Consider the following 15,408-nt stretch of genomic DNA (forward strand, 5'->3'; position numbering starts at 1 on the left):
GGGATTTACCCCAAAGGTTCAGATGCAATGAAATGCCGGGACACCTGCACCCCGATGTTTCTAGCAGCAATGTCCACAATAGCCAAACTGTGGAAGGAGCCTCGGTGCCCATCGAAAGATGAATGGATAAAGAAGATGTGGTTTATGTATACAATGGAATATTCCTCAGCCATTAGAAATGACAAATACCCACCATTTGCTTCAACATGGATGGAACTGGAGGGTATTATGCTGAGTGAAGTAAGTCAATTGGAGAAGGACAAACATTGTATGGTCTCATTCATTTGGGGAATATAAATAATAGTGAAAGGGAATAGAAGGGAAGGGAGAAGAAATGGGTAGGAAATATCAGAAAGGGAGACAGAACATGAAGACTCCTAACTCTGGGAAACGAACTTGGGGTGGTGGAAGGGGAGGAGGGCGGGGAGTGGGGGTGAATGGGTGACGGGCACTGAGGGGGGCACTTGACGAGATAAGCACTGGGTGTTATTCTGTATGTTGGCAAACTGAACACCAATAAAAAATAAATTTATTATTAATAATTAAAAAAAGAATTGGCTGGCCCTAAGAGGGGGAGTCTCTCCCCCATGCACAAGGCCCTAGATGCCAAAGCATCAAGAATACAGAGAACAAGAAAAGACATTTGATACAGGTGTATTAGGGGAGGGGGGATTGCTGGAGTGAGGTCCTGAGTAACAGGAGAGAACAAGTGGAAGGGTCGGGCTCGGCTAAGAGCACGAGTTCGATTGAGCCAAGAGTTCAATTATAACAAAGGGAAGGAAAGCAGGTGACAGCCCTCAGTGAGTAGATGTGGGAGGCAGGGACATTCGCTTTGGTTTGCTGCCTTTCTAGAGAAGTAGGAAGCAAGGCAGTCAGTTGAGAGTGAGAAAGGAGATGTAGCAGAACCTTCTAGGTGGGTGAGGGAGAAGTAACTCCAGCCCAGGAGCAGGAACTCAGGGCAGCACAGGGCCCCACTGGATGCTCACAGCCTGGATTTAAAACAGGCCCAGCCCATGTGGTTGTGTGCTTCTCCACCTGCATCCCACTGTGTGCTCAGGTGTGTAGCAGGAGAGGATTGCATGCCTCAGCACTAGGGTTTTGCCAGCCGAGTACAGCAAAGGGGGATGGCTCCAGGGGACCATGATGCCAGCTGATGTGGCTTTAGGCTGGCTAGAGAGGGGTCCGCAGGGCCAGTGGGACAGAAAGACAGTAGGGCCGCAGCGCTCAAGGAGGCGAGCCGGAAAGCTGGGGGTGGTCATTAGAATTGAGGCTGCTTGGTCAGAAAGCCAGGATTTTTGTTTCCTTATTTTTGTAAGGTGTATTTTCTCTAAGGTAGGGATTCCTTTTTTTTTTTTGTGACGTAGAAGATTAATGTTTTTCAGAAAGAAATGCATTTGGAAGGGTGGGTAGGACTTGCATAGACGGAGGTGGTCTTGGGGAGGATGCTTCCGAGGAGGAGGTACAGCCATAAACTGGGACACGCTTTCTGAATGACGAATGGCCGGAGCGACCAGGCCGTGGAAGCTGGGAGGTGTACAGCTGAGCAGGTGGTGAGTAGGACAGCGAAGCTAAGGAAGATCCTGTCCTTAAGTGGGGAGAGAATGGGGAGCCAGTGAGGGGTCTTGGAGGGGACACTTAGAACCCAGAGGGGCCCTTCAGCACCTATAAGAAGAGGAAGCAGGGCCATCGAGAAGGTTTTGGCTGGGGTGGAAAGCCTCCCTTCCTCCTCTGCCTCCCGGCTGGAACTGTTGCACATGTTGCATATATTCTGCGCAACAGCAACAATAAAAGTGATTATTTTTAATTTCTGTTCTTCTCCTCTGTAATAGAGCTATTAGACTTTGGCAGATCCCTTAATATGATTATCGTTTTTGAATGATTTCGAATTGAAATGTTTGCACTGATGGTGGTAGCTGCAGCTGAGTCTGGGGAGCAAGGCAGTAGGCGCACGTCCCAGGATCCCGAGGCACCGTCAGCCGGAGCGGGCACCCCTGCGCGGGTGGCAGGGAGACTGGGGGGGAGCAAGCTTGGCCAAGGATGGTGTCTGGCCAGCCCTGCCCGCAGCATGGCGGCTCCCAGGTTGGGGCTGGGAGATGGTGTTCTGCTGGACACCCACTCCTCCCTGTGCAGAAAGACAGCTGCTCATCAGCAGTCCCACTGGAGAGTTCCAGAATTCAGAGCAGTTGTCCCACTGACCTCACGAGAAATGCTGGCTGGCCCTAGCCGTGGGTGGGGACACGTGTTTCATTCTTCAGTCTCCACGTTCCCCAGTTCCACAGAAGCCACCTGCTGGGAGCCCTGAACCCCTCCCAGCGCGGTGTGGCAGGTCTCGGAGCCCTGCTCCTGTAGCGCGGGAGCCTTGGCCTCCCTAGTGACAGCAGCAAGGCCACCTCCTGGGGGCTGATCTCCAGGCTGGTCCCAGCCTCCCTCTTCCACTGTCCCTGTCTGGTGCCACCTCACTAGAGAGCCAAGATGTGGAATGCTGTACACCGTGGCAGGTTTTTTCCCCCGTGGCCTTTAGGGGACCTTTTCACAGGCCAGCTCCGACAGTAAGGGTCACGTGTCTGTTCCACGTCTCCATCTCCTCAGGACCAGCCACCCACCCTTCACCTTCAGCTTCTGAGGGCCTGCCCCGGATGTGCCCTGAGGCCTGCTCTACGGGGTCTCCCATGGGCCCTGGTGCCAGCTGGCCTGCTTTCAATGAGGAGACCCTTGGAGACCTCTCAGTCCTGTCGTGAGGCTTCCTAGGGCTCATGGTAGGGCACCTGGTTGAACATGCTGACCAGAGCTGTGGCTGGCAGAGAGGGGACCCAGGGCAAATCCTACTGTGAATTCTTCTCTCCTCGCCACTGCCGGTGAAAAGTATTCAGATGAAGCCGGTTATACTAAATATCACACTGCTTGACAGGGAAAGATGTTTCCCGAAGGGCAGTCCAAGAGGGAGCTGGAAGTAAAAGCAGCCTGTCTACACTCCTCAACAGTCCAAGTTTCCTGCTTTGAAGCCCATCCCCCCTTCCTCTTCAACCCTCCTCCATGTCCTCCTCATCCTCCCTCACCTCCTCCTCCATTCCTCACCCCTCCTGGTCAGCCCTAGCTACAGCACGCTTCCTTGCTGTCCCTGGGTTCCGGTCCAGTTCAGCTGGTGTGCCCTGAGACCTCACAGAGCCCAGCCCCGCAGGGACAGTCACCCAGCTGTGTTCTATTTATTCCTTTGTTCAGCAGCAGCCGACGGCTGCCGGCTCTGTGCCAGCGAGGGAGGCACTAGCTCCTGGGAACCAACACGAAGCCAGGGGGATAACTTCTCTGCCCTCGGGGACCTGACCGGTGGAGGGACAGATGGCTCGGCAGGATGGAGCTGTTGCAACAGACCCAAGCTCCTGCGTCCCATCTCTGGAGACCTGTTTCCATGATTCTGGGTCACACTCAGGGCTCTGCATTTTCTAAAAGCCATCCTGGCGATGGTAGTGCAGGTGGGTGGTGCAGGAGAAGCACCCCTTCATCCAAAGCCAGCCCATGGAGAGTGCTTGTTGCCTGACAGTGCCGTCTGATTTCAGCAGCCTTGCTTGCCCTGGAGGCGCTAGGAAGTACAGCACGTTGGGGCAGGATCTTAGTCATGTGCCTATGGTGATGTTGGGAATTGCTGGATGCTAAGCGTAGGCTTTGGGGAGATCGTTCTAGCTTACCAGAATTTCTTGATGCGCTCAGCATGCCCTCAAGGAAACTGAGGTGTTCTGGTGCTGCCTTCTGTTCCCCATCCTCTACAGATCCCTGCACCTCCCATGCCCAAGAAGCTGGCATTTCTCTATCACTTGGGTGGACTTTGGTGCTTAGCTCCCCCAGAATGACTCTTCGCTGCAGTTTGCTCTCCTGGCTGCATGATAACACATCCTTTCTCACCCCCATGATCATACCTAGGAGAAGATAACGTGTTCTCATCACTGCTGGGTGGCGAAAAACAGAAACCTATTCAGAGCGTGAGTCAAGGAGATAAGAGCCCAAGGACTCGGGGGACCTCTCGCGTGACCCAGGGACAGAGAACAGAGCTGGGCTTGTCAGCTGATGGGAGGCCAAAGCCACCAGGCAGTCTCTCGCCAAGGCCTCATTCCTCCCCTGTTCATCTGCTTCCTTCCTCTGCACAATCACACATGTGTACACGGGGACCAGTGCAGGTGCCTCAAAATGGTGCCCTGAGTCCTGAAGATGAATGAGACCATGTGGTTCTTACTTCCAGCATCCCCCTAATCCCAACTCTGAGTTTTAGGAAAAACATGATTCGGTTGACCCAGTTTGAGTTTGGTGCTCATTCCTGGCTCAGTTAACTGAGCCTGGGGGTCGGGGATGGGCTCACATGATTTCTGGGGAAATCATTGCAGAAGGGCCTCACGATGAGAGGGCAGAGGAGTGGTATTCATCGGGTCCCTCCTCTGTGCACGTTGCATCTCTTTACAAAGCAATACTCTGTAGGGACTTACCTGGGATCCTGAGCATTCCATTAATATCACACAAGTATGGTTCTCAGTGGCAACACCGACATTCAAACTACCCTGATGAACTCTGAGCACTGATTTTTCCGGTGTGCCTCTCTGCTGCCCTGCCACATGGGTACCAAGAGGTGTTCCATGGAATCAGAAATCTGGACCTTCAGGTGAAACTCAAGCTCAAAGTCAAGAGCAAATGAGCCTCTGACATTGAGGTTTATGGTTCAGCTCAAGAAAATTTCACCTAATGAACAGCTTCCTGGTGGCCCCAGGGGAGTTTCACTGGCCTTCCTGTCTCTTTTCCTCTGGAAAGCATTAACAGTGTTTGTGGCTTGTGGCAGCCTGGCTTTTGCCTGGTCCTCCACAAAGTCTTTTCTGGAGAGCACAGTGAGCTCTCCCTCACTAGAAATGCATGCTTTTCTGCTTCCTGTGGAATTGCAGTGAACGTGGTGGATTAATACCATATTTCCATCTTCTGCACATACATCCTTGATGCTTTGCTTCAGATGGTTTTTGCCTCTGATTTGCATTGAGCCAGCTTATGCCTACAGCCCACTCTAGAAGAAATCATCAAGGAGATAAATATATTAAAAAATAAAGTGCAGGGGCAGCTCAGGTGGCTCAGCGGTATAGCGCCGCCTTTAGCCCAAGACGTGATCCTGGAGACCCTGGATCCAGTCCTACGTTGGGCTCCTGGCATGGAGCCTGCTTCTCCCTCTGCCTGTGTCTCTGCCTCTCTCTCTCTCTCTCTCTCTCTCTCTCTCTCTCTCTGTGTGTGTGTGTGTGTGTGTCTCATGAATAAATAAATAAAATCTTTTAAAAAAAGTGCAAATCTTTGTTTCCAGACTTTATGGTCATAGGCCACCCTGCCGATACTTTTCATATTTCCTACTGGGCACCCTTCCAGCAGGCTGAGGTGGTCTCCCCTGGCACCGATGGTCTCCTGGATAAGTCTTCTCCCTCTTGGTCCTTACCTCTGAGCTTCTCTGCGATTGCCCAGGGGCGCTCATCCTGTCACGCAGCTGTTGCCAGAGCTGCCACAGGAACCGTTCCTATGTTTGCAGACCCCATGTGTGTATGAGAACATCCTGTGTAAGCTTTCCAGAAGCCGGGTTGCCACTAGATGTTTTGGGTATCCTAATTGGTCTGAAGCTAAAACAGAGCTTTAGGGAGAAAGGGAGTATGAGAATTGAGGACTTCAGGGAAGTTTCTTGATTTGCCAGAGTGAAATCCAACACCTGTTGTGACATTGCCTGCAGAGAGACTTCTGGTACTATCACCTTAGTGGCTTTAGCTTCTCCCTTTTTAAAAAAATTAAGATTTAATTGACATGTAACATTGGGTTAGGTGTACAACACGTTGACTTGATACATTGATATATGGCAGTATGATCACCACCATAGCATTAGCCTGTGTCTCCTTCACGTCACATAATTATCTTTCACTTTGTAGTGAAAACATTTGAGATCTAGTCTCGTAGTATGTGGTGCAGGTATTCTTGACTATAATCACAGTGCTGTGCCCTCAATCTCCAGAATGTATTCATCTTCAAACTGCAAGTGTAGAGCCTTTTGGCCAGCATCTCCCCAATTCCCCCTTCTAACTAACCACCATTCTACTCTGTTTCTATGAGTTCAACCTTTTTAGATTCCATATATAAGTGAGAACATAGAATATTTTCCTTTCTCTGTCTGACTTACCTCACTTAGCCCAACACCTGCAAGGCTCTCCTGTTGCAAATGTTAGGATTTCCTTCTTTCTCTCGGCCGAACAATACACCTATCAGCTGACTGTAACTTCTTTCTCTCTCCCGCAGGACTCCAGCCATGATTGGCTGCTCCTTTGTGGTCAACAGGAAGTTCTTTGGTGAAATCGGTCTTCTCGACCCTGGAATGGATGTGTATGGGGGAGAAAATATCGAACTTGGAATCAAGGTTTGTGCGTGGCATCCTTTCCCCCTGGTTTATTTATGTTTGTGAGCAGAGCTGTTGGTCACCCTGAATGTGTATTTAAAGCTTCTTTGGCTGGTAAATGGCAGAGGCATTCACCCAGCCTCGCTCTTGAGGATGTGCCAGCAGGGTTGTACCCTCTTTGTGTGTGTGGGGGGGGCGGTCCCTGGGCTTTCCTTTCTTCAAAGATTGAACAATGTGTTTCATGCTTTGGTGACCCAATTTAGACATGACCAGAGAGTTTGGTTCCCGCTTCCATCCAGTTTTAATTCTTCCCTTAAGTTTTTCTTGAAATTAGATGATCTCCTCAATGAGTACTTCTATCTCATGCATTTTGACAATTCATGTGCACCAGAGAACCATCAGATGCCAGAATATGCCAGAAGAGAGGGGGACCATGTTCTGTGGGACCTTTCCTTTCCTTAGAAATGTTTCTAAGGAGGGTGGGGGGGGGAGAGGAATGATAAGATGCAGAATGGGCCTCTTGCTGGACCCAGCCCAGATCAACCTCACTGTTAGGTATCTTGTTATATACAGTTGACGTTTAACACAAGTTTGAACTACACAGGTTCCCTTATATGCAGACTTTTTCGATAAATACAGTATAATATTGTAAATGTATTTCTCTGCCTTATGGTCTTTTTAATTACAATTTTTCCTCTAGCTTCCTTTATCGTGAGAATACAGGATATGATACACATAACACACAAAATACGTGTTAATCTGCTGTTGAAGGTATCAGTAAGGCTTCTGGTCAGCAGTGGGCTATGAGCAGTTAAGTTTCTGGAGAGTCAAGGGTTTATTTATGGAGTTTTAACTGCACGCAGGTGGTCAGTGCCCTAAACTCCCGCGTTGTTCAGGGGTCAGTTGTACTGTGTTTTGCTTAAGATTTTGTTTGAAAAAAAATGAATCCCAGTGTAGAAAAAATGCAAGTTGGCCACATTGATGCATTCCAACCTCTTTGTTTTAGAGTTAAGATAAACGAACCCCAGCCAGGAGCTGGGGTGGGTGCTCCTTGAGGACACGGTGACCACTTAACTCCATGTCTTCATCCATGCCACAGAGGAGGTAGTGGGGGCACCCCCAGCTGGGGCCTCTGTGTCCACTGCCCTTTGTCCCGAACCTTTGCATACCTGAACCCCTGGGAAGCAGGCTTGTTGGCAACAGCTCAGAAAACAATTGTAAGGTTTAACATTTACTGAATTTCTTTTGCATCCCTCTACCACACTCACTTTCATTCTACTGGGCAGACACCGGGACGGATCGCCCACCCCAGTCAAAGCCTGCTTTTTGCATCTGATCTCTCTTGTTTATCCCTAACTGCTCAGTACCTCCCATCAGCCCCACATCTACCCTTCATCACCCTTAGTGGAATGAAAGGCGGCGTGCCCTCATGATGTCATGTCCTTCTGGGCCGCAGGACTGAAAGGGGATGGTGAGGACTTTCCCTGCCTCCTGAAATCACTCCCTTTTGACGATTGCAGGCTCTTCCTGTGCTTTCCATGTCAGGCTGGGTTCTTTGCTCGATGGAATTTGTATAGAATTTCTTTGTAAAGCCCTGAAATTAAAAAGCCCATGAATAAGTGATTATAGTGAATATACTTGTCATTCATCCATTTGGAGTTTAACTGAAGAAAAAGATCTGGGCCCAGCATGTTGAACTGGGCCTATAACTTAGACCTCTAACCTTCCTCCGGCCCTTCTCATTTCTCTTTGTGTTGTTCTGCTGCCCCCCCCCCTTTTTTTTGAGTTCTCACTGACCTCTGGCATGCCCTAGAACTTACTTATTTATTATGAGTATTGTTTTTCTCTACCTTGCCCTCACTAGATTACAAGCTTTATGGGACCCAGATCTTTGTCGGGCTCACCTTTGTGTCCCAAGCATTAGAACCATGCTCGGCATGTGGCTCAGTAGGAGCCTGTTAGATTAAGGCCGGAATGAAGGTCTGTTAGGAGTCTGTGATAACTTGTTCCAGGTACTTATATGTGAAAGAGATGAGCTGATAGAAGCCCTACATTGAAAGAGTTAAGCTTTTTATTTTTATTTTTGAGATAAGAGAGATTTGGATGTCTCTAAATGCTGATAGAAGGAAGTCCATGAAGAGTAAGATGTCGCCAACAGAGGGGAGAACCAGATGGTGGGTGGAGCACTGCCCCTGTGGAGCTAGGGACACAGGTAGAGGGGTTATGGGGACAGGGGAGATGCCCATATTTGATTGCCATTGCCCACTGCATTCTGGGGAACACAGGCTGCGACAGCAGAATTCAGTGCTACGACTGGGGAAGACTCTTTTGGACTACCCACACTTGGAAAAGCATTTGCTTTGCACTAACTTGGACCTTGCAAAGGTCTGTGGGGGGTCCTCTGCCCCCCAGGCTCAGTGGTGATGATGGTGACAGTGCTGTGTGGCTGGCCCCACCCATGAAGGGGGCAGGGGGCTTGGCCATTTCCACCTTGAAGCACAGCCAGCGCACCACAGCCGGGGTCGCACCAGCTCGGGGCCCGGTGAGTTCTACTCCACTGCTCCTTGTGAACAGGCTGGAGTAACAGTCCACGGAGCCGGCTCCCAGCCTTAGCTGTACTTCAGTCCAGCTCCTGGCTGCTCTCTGCACGCCTTTTGAAAGCTTCACATGGATTAGCGCACAGATGCCACCCTCCAGTGCGATTACCCGCCTCTTACTGTATACTCAGGCATATCCAGTGTCCCACTGGAGACGTGGGACTGTTCGTGCCTTATTTCCCATTGATCATGTGGTCCTGTGAGTTATCAGCCGACTCTGGAGAAGCCTTGGTTTTCTGTCAGGGCTTAAAGCAAGAGGTGAGTGCTGTGGGGTCATCAAGGCCACAGCCTGCATTGAGGGTCCCTGTAGCTGCCGTACACACGCACTGTTCTTTGGTTCACACGGTGTGGTCCCTGACCAGCAGCACTGACTTCATCTGGGAGCTTATTACACATGCGGATTCTCGGGCCCCATTTCATTCCTGCTGAGTCAGATGCTCTGGGGTGCATTTCAGCAAACCTGTATTTTAACAAGCTTCCCCGGTGATTCTGTTTCACACCGTGACCTAGCCCGCTTCTTGGCAAATACCTACCTTTCCTCAGAAAGGAGCTCAGATGAGGATCCACATCTTTCAAGGCCTTCTTCTTGGTGGCCCTCACAGCCACCGCAGCCCCACAGGGAGCCCTTCCTCCTCCCCCGCCATCCCGCACGGCCTGGGCCCTCTTGGGTACCAGCCCGTGAAGGTACCAGGCAGGTGTTTGGACCAAGCAACTATGGGGTTTCTGATTACATGAAGTAATCTGTTTTACAAACTATATTCATTATCTTTCATTCTGTGCTATGTTATGCTGCTCAGAACACAAATTACGTGAATAGTAAATACATTGTTAAGAAAGCCATTCCTATTGCTTGAAAAAAAATCAGAGCTTTGTTTGATATACACACACACACACACACACACATATACAGTTATACAAATGAACCTGCAAGAAATGACACAAAATCGGGGCGCCAGGGTCGCTCAGTCAGTTAAGCATCTGCCTTTGGCTCAGGGCGTGATCCCAGGGTCCTGGAGTCGAGTCCTGCATCAGGGTCTCCCTCTGCCTATGTCTCTGCCTCTCTCTTTACATCTCTCATGAATAAATAAATAAAATATTTTAAAAATAAAAATAAACAAATATAATCCTTTAAAAAAGAGAAATGACGCAGAATCGTATGCTTTAGTTAAGTAGGAAAGTTTTGATATGAGAACATTCCTTTGTGATTTTTTTCACCAAGAAATAGGTCCATCTGCAATCTTTCTGACTCTTCTTTGACATTTTTTATTACTTTTGATTTCCATCCTCAGGAAGGGTAGATGTATCACAAGAATAAAAGTACAAAGTCCTACTATGGTTCAGGAGAAAAAAACACCAGCAGGGTTGATTCTTGGGCTGTTGTTTAGGTGAAAGGCAGCTTGCCCGTGACCAAAGCAATTGATACAGGAAAGGGAAAAAAAATCTTTTTAGGACCCAGAAAATAAATGAGATTAGAAATGAAAGATTTCATCTTGTACTGAGTAACATTAATCAGAAACTATTAACAAGGCATATTATTGTAACATGTCTAAATGGTAAGAGAGAAAAAATTCTCCAAGGACAGAAGACCAGATGGATTACTTTTAAGTGGTGTAAAATCAGATGGCCTCAGATTTCTCTAATATATCAGACTTCTCTGGGAAGAAGAGGCACTATCTTATTCTGAAGCCTTATAAAAAAGGGTGGCACACAAGTCTACTGAATCCTGTTGGGCAGCCATTCCCAAAGAAGGACAAGAGAAGGACTGTACCAGATCCTCAGACTCTCAGAAAGTATCTTTGCTTGATCAGGACCCCAAGGACTGTGTGTGTGTACATTTTGGTAAGTATTTGTGAACCAGTGATTCATGATGCAGGTCAGTAAACTAGAGGGTATGGGAAGGCACAGGGGTGATGGAGCCCCAGGGGCTTCCCCCTGGTGAAGCCTTTACAGGAGGCTCAGCAACAGTCATGGCTAAGAATCAGACTCACGTCATGGTGAGCAATGGGCAGAGGATATGTATATTTTAGTTTGCTCGGAGTGATAGTGATGTTCTTAAATAGCAGAGTCTGATTTGGCTGCCACAGCTGCTGGCTGCATGGTGCATGGTGTCTCTGGGGCCATGTCATTTTCCTAAGGGATTGGGATGCCATTCTCATGACCCAAGTGGGCCCAAGGGTGGCATCCCTGCCATCTGGCCCAGCCCAGTCCACTTGAGTTCAAGACTCTGAAGACCTGCAGGGTTACCCACAGGTGCTGGTCTTCATGGTTCCTGAGCCAGTTAGGGTAACAACAGCAGCAGATTTGAAGGACTGCCCCCTTCAAAGGGTCATTTGGAAATTATAGGCTGTCTGGAGTGGCCAAAACCCCAGACCCCCAAAGGTATTCCACTTACACTGGTCTCTTGCTCACAGTTTTGCTTCCCACCTTGTCTCTTGTCTCTTTCAAGCTGATGGTATAGTTTGGTCCAACTCTGAAGGCCTGAGTATCGGGGGTGGGGCCTGGTATACATACAGTCCCAGTTTGAGTCTGAAAATCTGAGGCCTGGGAGTGCTGATGACTGAGGGCAGAAGAAGATGGATGTCGGAGATCCCTGGGTGGCTCAGCAGTTTAATGCCTGCCTTTGGCCCAGGGCATGATCCTGGAGTCCCGGGATAGAGTCCCACATCGGGCTCCCTGCATGGGGCCTGCTTCTCCCTCTGCCTGTGTCTCTGCCTCTCTCTCTCTCTCTCTCTCTGTGTGTGTGTGTGTGTGTGTGTGTCTCTCAGGAATAAATAAATCTTTTTTTTTAAAAAAAGGGGGGGAATCCCTGGGTGGCTCAGCGGTTTAGCGCCTGCCTTTGGCCCGGAGCACGATCCTGGAGTCCCGGGATAGAGTCCCACATCGGGCTCCCTGCATGGAGCCTGCTTCTTCCTCTGCCTGTGTCTCTGCCTCTCTCTCTCTCTCTCTCTCTCTCTGTCTATCATAAATAAATAAATCTTTAAAAAAAAAAAAAGAAGATGGATGTCTTAGTTCAAACAGGAACATGACACAGCTCTGACTGGTGCCGTGATCCCCACCCCAGCCACTCCTCCATTCATTTGGGACTCATCATCCAGCACCCCTCTTAACCATCAGAATTCCCCCTGCCCTCTCCAAGACCCTTGACATTCAGAACCCTTGATGTCCAGAAGCCTCTTGTGACTTTTATCTTCTATTTGGAACTCTTGGGCCCAAGTCTGCTACATCTAGTGAATGTTGTGATTTGGATAATGGTCACTCCTAGGGGGAGACCAGACCACCAGCTCTGTTTGATGTTCCCACTCCTTAGATTGTATGAGTCTTTGGTTCTCCCTTCCCTGCTGGCTCTGGGCATACCTGGCTGTGTGAATCGCTTCCTTGTATAGGATTAGAGTATATCTGTAATGAAATTCAGAGTGAAGCTCCTGGTCAGCTGGGGATAGGGTTGGCCTTGGGGTTTCACGCACTGGCCTTTAATCTAGATGAATGTATTATAGGTGGCCAACAGTTCAATGGAACACTTGTGAACAGAAAGGAGGTGTGTTGACTGCCTGCCCTGCTCTAGCCGGATTTCACTGGGGGCACCAGTGACTGGCCTGGTTTCTACTTCCATAAAACTTATGGCCAGGCAGGAAAACCATTCATCTAATAACTAGCAGTGTGATCAGTATGAAGAGACAGGCTGGGAGGATGCTAGCAAGGGAATCCCTAGCAAGGGAATATAACTTAGGCTAGGGAGTTGGGAAGAGCCTCCCTAAGGGGATGATGTTTAAGACTTTAAAAATAAGGTGAATTTAAATAGGCAAAGAAGATGTGGGTGTGGAGTGTGGGAGTAAGACTGTTCCAAGCAGTTTTAGTTATGCAAGATGAGTAAATCCTATAGATCCCCAGTACCGCATGATGCCTGTGGTTAATACTGCATTGCATCCTTCAGCATTCCCTAAGAGGGTAGATCTTTGTGTTGTATTTTTTTAGTTTATTTTATTGATATATAATTGACATACATCACTGTATGAGTTTAAGTGGTACAGCATGTTGGTTTGAATTACATATTTTGTGACATGATTATTGCAGTTAGTTAGCATCTCATATGGATACAATAAAAATAAAAAAGCAGAAAAAATTCCTTATGATGAGAACTCTTAGGATTTACACTTTTAACTTTCATATAAATCCCAGAACAGTGTTGACTATACTCATCATGCTGTACGTTATATCCCTAGTACATATTTGTCTTATAATTGGAAGTTTGCACCTTTTCCCCTTCCTCCATCCCCTGCCTCTGGTAACTACAGATCTGATCTCTTTTTCTAAGAGTTTGTTTTTAAATTTTGCATATAAGTGAGATCATGCAGTATTTGTCTATCTCTTTTTGACTTTTGTCATTAGCATATACTGTCAAGGTCCATCCATATTATCACAAATGGCAGATTTCCTCGTTTTTTTTATGGCTGAATAATATTTCATTATTGACAAATCAATTGATATACATATATAATGATTTTTAATTCATTTTTCTGTTAATGAATACTTAGGTTGTTTCCATGTCTTGACTATTATAAATAGTGCTGCTATAAACATGGAGGTGCATATATCTCTTGAAGGTAGCATTCTTATTTCACTTGGATACATTCCTCAGAGTGGAATTGCTGGATTGTATGGTAGTTCTATTCTTAATTTTTTTGAGGATCTTCCATACTTTTCCATACCGAGTGCACTGATTTACATTCTTATCAACATTGTAGAAGGGGTCCTTTTCTTGTCTTTTTGATGATGGCCATTCTAATAGGCATGAAGTCATAGCTCATTGTGGTTTGCTTTGCATTTCCCTGATGACTAATGATGTTGATCATCACTTCATGTACCTGCTGACTTTTCATATGTCTTCCTTGAAAAAATATCTATTCAGATCTTTTTTCCCAATTATTGATTTTTTCCTTTGAGTTGTATGAGTTATTTATAAATTTGGATATTAGCCCCTTATCAGATATAGAGTTTGCAAATATTTTTCCCATTCCATAAGTTGTCTCTTCACTTTGTTGATTACTTATTTTACTGTGCAGAGGCTTTTTAGTTTGATATAGTGCCATTGACTTATTATCTATGATGTTGCTCATGCTTTAGGTGTCATATCCAAGAAATCATTGCCAATACCCTTGTCAAAAGAGCTCTTTTTCTGTTTTCTTCTAGAAGTTTCATGGTTCCACATCTTCCATTTAAGTCTTTAATACATTTTGAGCTAGTTTTTGTGAGTGGTGTTAAGATAGAAGTCCAATTTCTTTCTACTACATGTGAACATCTTATTTTCCCAGCACTGTTTAAAGAGATTGTCTTTTCTCTTTTGAGTACTCTTGGCTCCCTTGTCATATATTAGTTGACTATATATGTTGGGGTTTATTTCTGGGCTTTCAATATGTCCATTTTTATGTCTGTATCACACATTTTGATTGATATAGTTTTGTAGTATAGCTTGAAATCAGGAAATGTGAGGCTTCTCACTTTGTACTTTCTTCTCAGGATGACTTTAGTTATTTGAAGTCTTTCATAGTTTCACATAAATGTTAGAATTGTTTTTTCTACTTCTGCAAAAAGTGACATTGGAATCTTGATAGGGATTACATTGAATCTATAGATGGCTTTTGGTAGTATGAACATTTTAACAATACTAATTCTTTCAATCCATGAACATGGGATATACTTTCACTTATTTGTGTCTTCATTAATTTCCTTCATCAATGTCCTACAGTTTTGAGAGTAGAGATCTTTTACCACCTTGGTTAAGTTTATTCCTAAGTATTTTATTATTTTGATGCTATTGTAAATGGGATCATTTTCTTTATTTCTTTTTGTCAGATACATTTGTCAGATACATTGTTATTATATAGCGATGCTACTGATTTTTGTATGTTAATTTTGTATCCTGGAATTTTACTGAATTCATTGATTAGACCTAACAGTTTTTTGGTGGAATCTTTACATTTTCTATATATACAACCATGTCATCTGTAACTAGAGAAAATTTTACACTTCCTTTTCAGTTTTGATGCCTTTTCTGAAATAAGGCAAATGAGGCAACATACTTGCCTTGTTTCTGATCTTAGAAGCAAAGATTTAAGTATCACTACTGAGTTTTATATCAGCTCTGGGCTTATCATATATGGGCTTTATCATGTGAAGTACATTTCTTTTGTACCTAATATGTTTAGTTTTTTTTTTTATCATGAACAGATGTTGAATTTTGTCAAATGCTTTTTTTTTTAAAGATTTTATTTATTTATTCATGAGAGACAGAGAGAGAGAGAGGCAGAGACACAGGCAGAGGGAGAAGTAGGTTCCTTGTGGGAAGCCCAATGTGGGACTGGATCCTGGGTCTCCAGGATCAGGCCCTGGGCTGAAGGCATGCTAACCCGCTGAGCCACCCGG

The 15,408-nt window shown here is 46.4% G+C and overlaps 1 protein-coding gene across 1 annotated transcript in view; it reads left to right on the forward strand.

The window, feature by feature from the left end:
* Positions 1 to 15,408, forward strand: part of GALNT17 (polypeptide N-acetylgalactosaminyltransferase 17) — a 437,005-nt gene that overhangs the window by 318,478 nt on the left and 103,119 nt on the right. The window contains exon 6 of the mRNA XM_055340858.1: positions 6,295 to 6,412. Coding sequence (XP_055196833.1) covers positions 6,295 to 6,412 — 118 coding nt within the window. The remainder of the gene's footprint in view (positions 1 to 6,294; positions 6,413 to 15,408) is intronic.

This window comes from Nyctereutes procyonoides, unplaced genomic scaffold (genome assembly GCF_905146905.1).
Source record: "Nyctereutes procyonoides isolate TBG_1078 unplaced genomic scaffold, NYPRO_anot_genome, whole genome shotgun sequence".
Lineage (NCBI taxonomy): Eukaryota > Metazoa > Chordata > Mammalia > Carnivora > Canidae > Nyctereutes > Nyctereutes procyonoides.